General features: G+C 45.7%; 1 protein-coding gene across 1 annotated transcript; it reads right to left on the bottom strand.

The window, feature by feature from the left end:
* Positions 1-3228: 3228 nt before the first annotated feature.
* Positions 3229-9361, bottom strand: atp1b1b (ATPase Na+/K+ transporting subunit beta 1b). The gene is made up of 6 exons (XM_003454723.5): positions 9147-9361; positions 7094-7222; positions 5434-5589; positions 5051-5235; positions 4829-4912; positions 3229-4738 (listed from the first exon to the last, which is right to left on the bottom strand). The coding sequence occupies exons 1-6, from the start codon at positions 9238-9240 to the stop codon at positions 4478-4480; spliced, it is 909 nt and encodes a 302-aa protein (XP_003454771.1). The 5' UTR covers positions 9241-9361; the 3' UTR covers positions 3229-4477.
* Between the last annotated feature and the right edge of the window lie 1189 nt (positions 9362-10550).

The raw sequence follows: 10550 nt of genomic DNA, 5'->3' as shown, positions 1-10550 counted from the left end.
CACACACAGTCTGATTTACTTATTCGATGCTGCCAAGAACACAGGTTCCAACCTGGTTTCCAGAGCACTCCTTTAAATAATTAGCCAAGTTCTCCTGTAGGGTTAACAGAAAAACATCCCAAGCACTGATCAAGTCCTGAGTCTACTGTTTCCTCTGGTCTGTAGCTGCTGAGGCGCTGAGGTGGCTCCTGAAGCTTTGCACACATCACATTTATTTGTAGGTGCAGACTGAATCTATGTTGAGGCTTTTATGTATGAATGCGTCTTCCTGATTAGGTACCAGCACGGTCACAGGCACTGACTCACGGAGCGCTGCTGCCCTCTTGTGTTCAGAAATAATGAGCACTATATTAGGCACTTCATTGTTATTCATTATTTAGACTGAGAACTTACTGGGCTGCTCAGGGTCACTAACCCCTGGGTTTCTCCTGATGTGTTCACTGGAGTGTGACTCAGTGTATAAACCCGTGGCATGCTCAGATAGAGAAGAAAAGCACAGTGCATTTACCAAACGTGCTTCGGTGTTGATGCATGTGTGGAAAAACACATGCATCAATGCCCGCCCCTCCTGTAGCATGACACCTGCTCACTGGTGTTAGCTGGTGGGCCTTGCTTGTTGCTGTGGAGCTTGTTTCTTTTTGTTTGCCACACAGGTGTGCTGATGCAAACAGATCATTTCTACCAGCATGTGGTGACAGGTGAGCAGGTTGATTTATGCAGAAGGAAAGTGAGCTGACTAACAGCTGACTAAACCAGGACACACGTGCCCAGGAGCCAAAAGGGCCTCAATTTGAAGCAGCTGTTATAAACAAAATCATCTCATCCTTTAGAACATAAAGATCATCATTTTTTAAATGTTTTTGGGCCACTGAGTGCCAAAGGCTCAGGGGTGCAGCTCAGGCACCACAGTGTGGTAAAACGTCCTTAGAAGAGTCCTGTTCACCCCGAAGGAATTCAGCTGCTGTAGCAGGTGGAGACGACTTAGACCCTTTTCTAGAGTGCATTTGTGTTCGTGAGCAGCATGGGAGACGCCGACAGACACAACACACTGTAGAAACTGATCAGGAAGGCTGGATCTGTGATTGGCTGCAAACCCGACACCTGAAAAAGCTGGAGCTTAAAGTTCTGTCCTTTGCAGACTCATTAATTATTAACAGTAATTAACATGAATTACTAATTCATTATTAGTCAGTTACCAATGAGCGCTCTGCTGTGAGAGTAGCCAGAGCCAGCTAGTTCCCTGGAGAGGTCACTGGTGGTTGTTCTTCATGCTTACGTGGGAGGAGACAGTGCTGACAGTGTGATGCTATCACTCGCCTGTGGACAGACTCCCTGCCAGTGTCTGTTCACAGTTTCACAGCTCAGTCTGTTCTCTGAAACACTGCACACCATCTTGATCGGCTCTGTGGATGGCGGTGACCGAGTGAGGGAAGCTGGTTGGCTCGGTCGGCCCTGTGACTCCTGCAGACTGAACATGTGTGCTCTACGGGGGCCTCAGGGCCGTGCAGAGATGTTTGAAGGGCCGGGTGCTCAAAGTTAAAGACGGGCACACAGAACCAGGGCGAACCCACATTCATCAAGAATCTAATCGCTTCACAACTCTCGCACCTCATCCATCATAAAGTAATGATAGAAACATGTTACACATAAAACACGCACACACATACAGTAACATTTTATACCTTCTCCAGAATACTGTACTGTATATACTGTGGCCACAAGTTTGCATCATGGTGCTGATCCAGAATCCTTCCTTATTATTTATTCCTAGTGCTATAATAATAAAGTAATGAGAATTTAAAAAAATAAAGTAATAAATATAACATAATGTATTTATGATGATTCAGTTTGTCTATCCACTCTGTGCAGGTGGAAAGCTCATTAAATGTTTACACTGCAGAGATACAATCATTTTGCTGCTGTAAAATCAGCATTTCTGATATATATCATCTTATTATATCTGAAATAATCTCTAATATAATCTGTTTCTTAATGTATTTTCTTTAAAATACAGTGAGGTTTTTTAATATTGTAATTTTTATAATCCATAATCATGTGGATATGCATAACAGATCGTTTTTAGTGATGCTTTTAGTGCAAAACATGTGCGTCCCTTTTGCGAGCTCGTTCCTGCTCATAACCAGCACACTCTGCCATCAAGGGTGATCATTGGTTAACGGTCATCATGTGACAGATGCAAGCCAGATCGTTTTATTAAGGAAAAATGGTGATTAATAATTTTCCACACACCACACACATTAAAACAAAAAAAGCCTCAAGTAAAGGGTGCTTTGCCCCCCCGCACGTGCCCGGGGTGCCTGAAACATCCCTGTGTTAGCCTGCACACAGCAGCTTCCTCCTGTAATTACAGAAACTTGTGTCTGAAACTCAACACTGGACACTGAAGAACTGAACAGGAACAGAAATCGTCCAGTCACTGTGCTCTGCCCCTGAGCCAACAACAGTCCATTCATCACTGAGGCCAAACAGGAAGAGGGGGAGGGCCCTGTCCTCTGTCACACAGACAGGAGAGCAGGACAGAGTTAGGAGACACTGTACTTGTAGTGTTGAGGAAGACTTTGTGCCAATCCACTGAAAGCAGCTTCAGACTTGTTTTCATGAAGTGTGAGATCAAGCTGTGTGAGCATCTGGAAGCTCTGAAAGAGCCTGAAAAGGAGTTAAACATGAACTTCAGCCTGGATTTACACAAACACGCTTAAAGCTACTTCCTTTTCTTGTCATGTGACTGAACATGAAAGGTCCTGCACACATGCACTCTGAAAACAGGATGGCTCCCAGTTCACCAGTGCTGAACGTCTGCTTAGCTTTAGTACACAGAGTTGAAGTGAATAACACAGACACATATAAGATTAGAGTTTCCTGTTTTATAAAGCATATAGTTAAAGCTGGATCAGGTGACCCTGGATCCTCCCTTAGCTAGCTGCAATAGTTCTAGGCTGCTAGGGGGATTCCCATGATGCACTGGGTGTTTCTCCTTCACTCTGTTTAATCATTAACTATTAGTCTCTGTCCCCTGTAGTATGTAAACACTCTACTGCATTACGAGCATGACAAGTATAAAGGGTTTTATACTGTGCAGCAGGACTCTGAGACTGGGACGTGGACTCCAGATAGGAAGGACGGAGCCCCTCGTTGGGTACGGTGGGCAAACACATGACGCAAATCTGATGCTGTCACGAGAACAGACAAAGAGAGCATGACACCAGAGAAAGGTCCAGTCGGACTTTATTGGTTTCTATCTGATTAAATGAACAGATGAAAAGTTGACTCGAGGTAAATTTATGGTCGAATGTTTTACATCAACATGAGATCCTACAGAATATTAAAGCCAACATCATCATTCATCTAAGCCACAGAGCTCTGTGTGAACTCAATGTTTTTGGAAATGCATGGACATCAGAACTGTGGAAGTTAACCGCCTGTTAGCTCTTCATTACACACTTACCTACATTCACGGCCAGAACATAAACTCAGAGTTAACCGTTAAAGGTCGCAAGGCAAGACGCTGACTTTAGCACTCGACGTGACACCCTAGAAGGCATACTGCATTGCTTCTGATAAAGACTCTCTTACACTCATCGCTTTGGTATTGCATTATACATTACAATATTTAGCAAAGAAATAAAATGTACAACTGCATAAATATAAAATTCTTCCAACATTTTTCATGGTTTCAAACATTCAGAGAGTTAGCCAACAACGTGAGAAATCCAGCAAACAAAACAAAAACAAAATAAAAAACAAACCCTTTAGTTAGCACCATCGCCCTTATAACAGGCCAGGGTCTAACACACTGGACACGAGTCTACATTCAAGGTAGAATCACAAGTAAAAGGCATGAAACAAAGTCCTAAAACCCAATCACACATTCGAACGATTTAAGGAGGTCTCCCATGATCAGCTGTAAAAGAAATAAAGAGGAAAAGTTTCCTGGAGTGCAGCGTTTTCCTTACATAGATCACAACTATGAACCATTTTATTATTATTATTATTATTATTATTATTATTATGAAGGACATGTCTGAGACACATGCCTGGCACTGCTAAAGCTTGCTCATACAGTAAGATGAGGTTGGAAGGACCAGATCTGTACACTCCAAAAAACTAGCTACTAAAACCAGACAGGCAGCGATACGCAGAGGGGACAGACAGCTCGCTATGCAGCGCACATGGACTCAGTGGAAATGTCCCATGGCTTGTTTAGAGGTATCATTTACAGCACACTAAATATTTTCATTGGCCCTATTGCTACTTTCCCCTAAATTTGATTCTAAGGCTAGACAGAAATATAGAAGCAAGTGATGAAAGCAGACAGATTACACAACAGTCCCTAACAGCGTTTTCCCCTTCACTCAGTCAACACGAGCTAATAGCTACAGCCTACCCCTCTCATCTCATACAACTGATTGATACTAAAGGGGTACGGGGCGGGGGAGTGCTATGGTCCTGATGGCGGTCATGATTCGTCAACCTGGATCTTGATCTCAAAGCGTCCCTGGTAGCGGTCCTTCTCGCTGTAGTCGATGTTATCTCCGAACACTTTGCACTCGATGCGGAGTTCAGTGTTCCGGGTCAGGTTGGTGAACTGCAGCGCCACCAGCGGCTGCAGGTACTGCGGGTGCAGCTTCTTGCCGTAATAGGGGTAATACTGCAGGGGGAACCCTTCACCGATGCCGTAGTACTTAATCTCTCCGATCTTATCAGCGTCCTCCTCTTTCTGGAAGAAAGAACGTGCATACATGAATTTGTTGTCAGACGACAGCAGGAACGATGCCATGCTACATAAATGACTGCGGGCTGTGCGTACCTTGCTGGTGCAGTAAATGGGGATCACGTTGGGCTGCACCTTGGGTTGAGCCTCCTCAGGAATACTCTCATTAGAGGTAGGAGGCTAAAGAAAGAAGACAAGTTAGCCAAACAGTATGAGCACCGACCGCTGCTGGGCTTTAACAACTCTAAGGTGACATTTTCATTTTTCTAGTAAATATTGCACTCCTTTGGTCTCCAAGTAAACAAAAGAAGAAGTTACCCGTGGGCGGTAGTTGACAATTCTGTTGAGCTTCACAATCAAACAGGGTTTGCCCTCCTTGAAACCAAACTCGGTGTCCTCCAAGCCAGAGCAGGGTCCCAGCAAGGCCCTGGGGAAGCGACAGGCCTTTCGGACACCCACATCACTGTCCAAGTCACCCCTGTTCTTGTAGTCTGCAGGTTCATCTAGAGGAACAAGTGAAGGGTTAAGTTTCCTAAAGTTGGGCGCTTCCAGGTCCAACATTGCATCTATCATAGTGATAGAAAGGATCCCAAACCATCACGTACAAGTTCAGCGAAGGGGAGCAGTAATGCAACAGCATTTCATGTTTGCAATCAGATTTCTGGAATTTTCCAGTAGAAACTAGTTCAAGTGACGCTTACCTCCACAGTCTTCATACTTCATCTGGTCTTTCTGTTTACTCTCATCGTAGTTGTTCAGGAACTCCCTCAGAGCCTTTGTGTGAGGCAGGAAGGTCTCCACAGCTCTGGGGTTGAAGGCAAGCTCAGCTTTATCTGACCGTGGGGTGTGTGTAAGGCCTGCAGGTACACAATCACAGCCCTTTGTTATCACCAACATTAACAACTATTGTGATGTCCCCCAGTACAGTTTTCAAATGGTTTTGGAGGCAGACGCCATATTCACACAATGCTTATAGATAGATCAGGTGAGTGCACAGACACGAGTGGCTGTGGCTCAACAGATGGAGCTGGGTGTCTACTAACTGGACATTTGGCATGCTACTGGATCGGTGTTATGCCTGTTTGGGCACAATGCTGAAGCCAAATCTGCCCCGTAGCCTCCAGCGCTGTATGAGAATGTGTGCACAGACTGTACAAGTTTATAGGACTGACTTGCTTTTACAGCCTCAGGTGGCCATTGAAGAAACTGCAGTTTTGCACTTTCAATGCTGGCTCATCATCAGTGACACCAGATCTACCAACACACTAAACTCTTGTTATACATTCAGTCTTATACTGTCACATGGTCCAAGAAGGTCACAAGGATCCTGGTAGCAGTAGCACAAGCTTTGAAAGCTACCAGGCATTCGAGTTCAGAGTTACAGTGAAAGCACACACTGCTGCCAACTTGTGCAGAATCAGTGGCACATCGATCTCACGGCAGCGCATCCGAGCGACAGATAGTGTTTCCCTCTGCTTCCAGTCATTGTGCTAAGATGGGCTGAATACAGTCTGAACTGGGACTCGGATGAAAGCGATGATGACTGGATATGAAAGCTGATAAGTGATTTTAAAGATAAACACAGGGCCGCACAGCTTACTGCAGTGTGTGTAACATTACCTGCTTGCTACACGACTTCAGCTGAAGACAGATGAGGATGCACAGAAGCTAACTGCCTTCAGTCTGTCACACAGCATCACACACACAGTGTGGGTCGTGAAGCCCAGCTGGCCCTCTCTGTCATGGAAACCAAGCTGTGGTGTGTACACAGCAGAGGCAGCGGGGCCATTATGTGGCGAGTTCATCTCCACAACAACAACACGCAGGCCAGACTGAGCACAGGTGTTTTAAAGGCTACTTTCAGATTTGGAAAAGTCTCTTTATATGTGCCATAAGCATTCAAACAAGTCAGCATATCCAGCTTTGTGGTTGCTGTGTGTGAATGTCCTTCACATCTCCACCTCAGACACCCTGGATATCTCTCACCGATCAAGAAAAACAACTGAAAAACTTCAGATGAAGTCCTTAAACTAAAAGCAACATAACAATCTCACTCTATAGAAAGTTAAACTCTGAAGCGTTGGAATAATAAATGGGAATTTTGTCAAAGGTTTTTTGGGAATGTTGACTAAATCGTGATAAAATGTTGGAGTTCTTACTGTGCAAGTCTCACATGTGAAAACTAACATCTCTTCTTACCAGCAGCACTTTATAAAGACAGCGAGTTCAGCTCATTGCTGCTGCCTCCACAACAGTCCCAGTTTATCATGTGACCCTTAATAAAGATTAACTGCCCACCAGTCTGAGAAGAAGATCAGCAGACTTCCATTTCAACACATCTGAAGCGGCACAAAATCTTACCAGGGGGTGCAACTCTGTCCTGCCAGGTGGGCTTGTATTCACTCAGAGTGAGCAGCATTGCTTGGATGGTGCCAATGAAGATCCCAGCCAGGCAGCCGTAGAATATAACATAGAACAGCGTAATTTTGACTGTGGGGGGGAAAAAAAGAAAAAAAGTGTCAGCACAGAGAAAGTTAAAACTGCTGAGAACATGGAGGAATGGTGTTAGTTACTCCTGACTGGAATCAATATTTTAGAGGTAGTGCAGATGATACGTTACATGATCTTCAGACTAATCATATGGACTGTACAGCTATGACTCAGAATGAAACTACAGTGCTAATGAGAAAACAGAAACACAAAGGCAACAAAAAGGAAAAGGTCGGAAAGCTGACTCAGCACAGGTGACTTGTTTCCACTGTTGGTAGAATAAATGAGACGCTGCACATAATGAATAAGCAACACTACAAGAACAGTGCTGGTGAGGAAGGTCACGATAAGACAGCATGTGAACATTTAACTGTTATGTGGTAACGACAAAGCTACTGTACCGCATTAGCCACTTTGTCTCTGTCTCCTAAGGAGACTTTCACAAGACTTCACTAAAATTAGCTGTTATAAAAACTCAGTTAAGCCGAGTGTTAGAATGTGTTCATGACAGGAGAACCTCAGCTTCAAGCGCACCTTTGACCTGACAGCTGCAGTAAGCCAGCTGATAATAGAATCTCCAGATTCATTTAGATTAATGAGTGGCTGGAGCTGCGGTGTGTGCATAGATGAGACAGGCAGAAAATGACTGCAGAGCCATACGTCACACGCCAACTCTTAGGGGGAAACGCTTCCCCAGTCATTTAATGAGTGCTTTAAATCTGACACGCCAACATTTCTATAGAAACAACAATGTAAAAAAAAAAAAAAAAAACACTTCTAAGGAGTTTGAGTGAACTTGGAATGAGGCTTACAAAAGATTCCCAACTACATTCCTGTATCAGTAACACAGAAACACGATCCTCTAAAGTCTGTCTGTATGTCGCTGTCCTCACAGGATCTTCTCATCAGCACACACTGCAACTCTACAGCCCGTATCAATGCATTTATCCTACTGTGAAGTCTATTCCCAGCAGCTCAAAGTCATGAAAACCCCACAGCTGCTGGCAGGGTGTAGGTGCACCTACGCGTCTGTCCTTTCGGTGTCACAAGGTCACGGCACCTGAACCCATTATGTGACATTTTACCGGAGCTCGTTAGCCGCAAGGGCATCTTAAACTCCAGCATCCTCCGGGCACCACGACCCTCACAGTGCCCGGACATCTGTAGGACACACACTTCAGTTACAACACACACATCTCTTATGAAAGAATCAGGCTTGAAAATTCTGATTCTAGCGATTTAAACTCCTTTATTAACGACGTCTCGTGCACGCTCACGTGCGCCACTATCGCAGCACTGCGCATGGCACACTGAAACGCATCAGCACTTTGAGATGACCTGAGAAGGACGAACTGTAGTCACCGCTCAGCTCGGGTCCAAACCGAGCACACACCGGACTGTACCGGGAGTCCACAGAGGACAGATGAAGCGGTGACATTCACACGAGGCGCAAGGACATGCGCACTGCCGCTGCCGAGAAACGGGAGAAGGAAGGTCGAGCAGGTTAATGACTGCATTGTTACTTAGACTACAGCGACATCTGAGCGGTGGCCCGGAGCCTCGCTCCTTCACCTTGGCTCACCTTGGCCTCTGATGCATTTTTAACCCTTTGCCTGCCCGCTTCACACCTGCCGAAAGACACCTTGACCGTTTTACCCAACAACAATCAGCCAGTGCGGACGACTCTAAGCTCCAATCAGCGCGCTTCGCACCGGCTCTTCGCACTGCAGCGCGCACGCGCTCCCTGAACGGACAGCACGAGCACAAACATCACGAGCCTGCTTCACTGAATGAGCTCAGCGGCAGTTTGGGAGTTGTGTGCGGTGTGTTAGTTACAGAGACTCAGAGAAAGTCGGCTCAAACAGGTGCTTGGAAACACAAGACGGCCGTGAACGCGCGTTTCTCCAGTCTGCCCCATACTCACACCAGCTGCCCCCGGTACGGCCGAGCAGCTCCCCTGTCTCCGAATTCCACAGGAACTTCTTCCATCCGCCATCGTCCTTCTTATCGGAGGGCATGTTGCTATAGTTCCTTTAGTCGTCCTGGGGAAGAACACTCCGCGTGCTGTAACCAATTCCCAGCCTGTCCGAGAGGCACCCAGCGCAGTCCTCCCTCGGGCTCCCCAATATAAGCGTTCGCCCCTGACTCCGCCCGAAACTCCAGCAGTTTACCTAGGAGGAGGGAGGAGCAGCGCTGACCAATTAAAGGCCGCACACCGAGCGTGCGTAACTCTGACGCGAGACAGACCGACAGAAAGCGGCGCAAGTGGGCACAAAGTTAAAAAAAAGTGGACATATAGTTCTGTACATACTCTACAAAGAAGCGCAGTATTACCCTCTAAACCACAGCCCTGCTCTAGCCTCTCCCTCACACACACACACCTACACACACACACACACACACACACACACACACACACACACACACAGAGCATGTGTTTAAAGTGTAGCCGCACACACGCCAGATCAACACTTCAGCGTGGTTCTGAGGATTTCCATTTCACCATGACAGTTCACATGAAGTCACTGCATGGGAACAAGTCACATCCTTAATGCGAGATTACAGTGCAGCAACCTGCAATTCTCAAACACGCTGGCTCCTCTAAACAGTCATTATGGTGCAAACAATACAGTCATTTCATCCTCTTCACCAGCGAAACAGAGCGCATTCAGGGGAAGCTTGTGGGCCTCGCTCTCATACCTGTTCCCACTTTAACTTGGTGGGTGTCCTGGGCTGCTGTGTGCAGTGAACCCCTTCTCACACACACCTCTGGGATAATAGGCTCTAGTAACTTAGCATTGTACATACTATATTCTGCCTTCTAGAGCCCCTCCTCTGTGGCTGTCTTCAAGGGCATTTCAGAGCCAGGGTCAAAGTAATCTGATGTTCTACCTAAGATCAAAGTATGAAGCATTCATTTCAGCTGGAGCACTTTTTAGAATAATACAGCATGGATGTGAATTCAGTTAGGAAACAATAAAAATATGAGTCAGTTTGAACCTGAAACCATTAGCTCACCAGCCTTCTTCATATTTACACATGAATATCTGAACTTTACATTGTGTGTGTGTGAAATCAGTCAGCAGTGTGCTGCCCTCTGGCTTTCTTCAGCTATGTGCATTTGTTTGAATATAAACATTTGTGTGTAGGTATGATTGGTCAGGATTGTGCACATGCTGGTTTTGACCTTTAAATATCACCTCAAGGACAAGATGAGTCAAACTGAGTCACCAACACTGTCCAGCTCTGTGTGACACTATCATGATGGAAAGACCTGCCTGACCTCTTGCTCAAAGTCAAGTCCCTTACCCTTTGTCCTTGTCCTGAC

This window comes from Oreochromis niloticus, linkage group LG23 (assembly GCF_001858045.2).
Source record: "Oreochromis niloticus isolate F11D_XX linkage group LG23, O_niloticus_UMD_NMBU, whole genome shotgun sequence".
Lineage (NCBI taxonomy): Eukaryota > Metazoa > Chordata > Actinopteri > Cichliformes > Cichlidae > Oreochromis > Oreochromis niloticus.
This window is presented reverse-complemented; position numbering and strand designations above follow the sequence as displayed.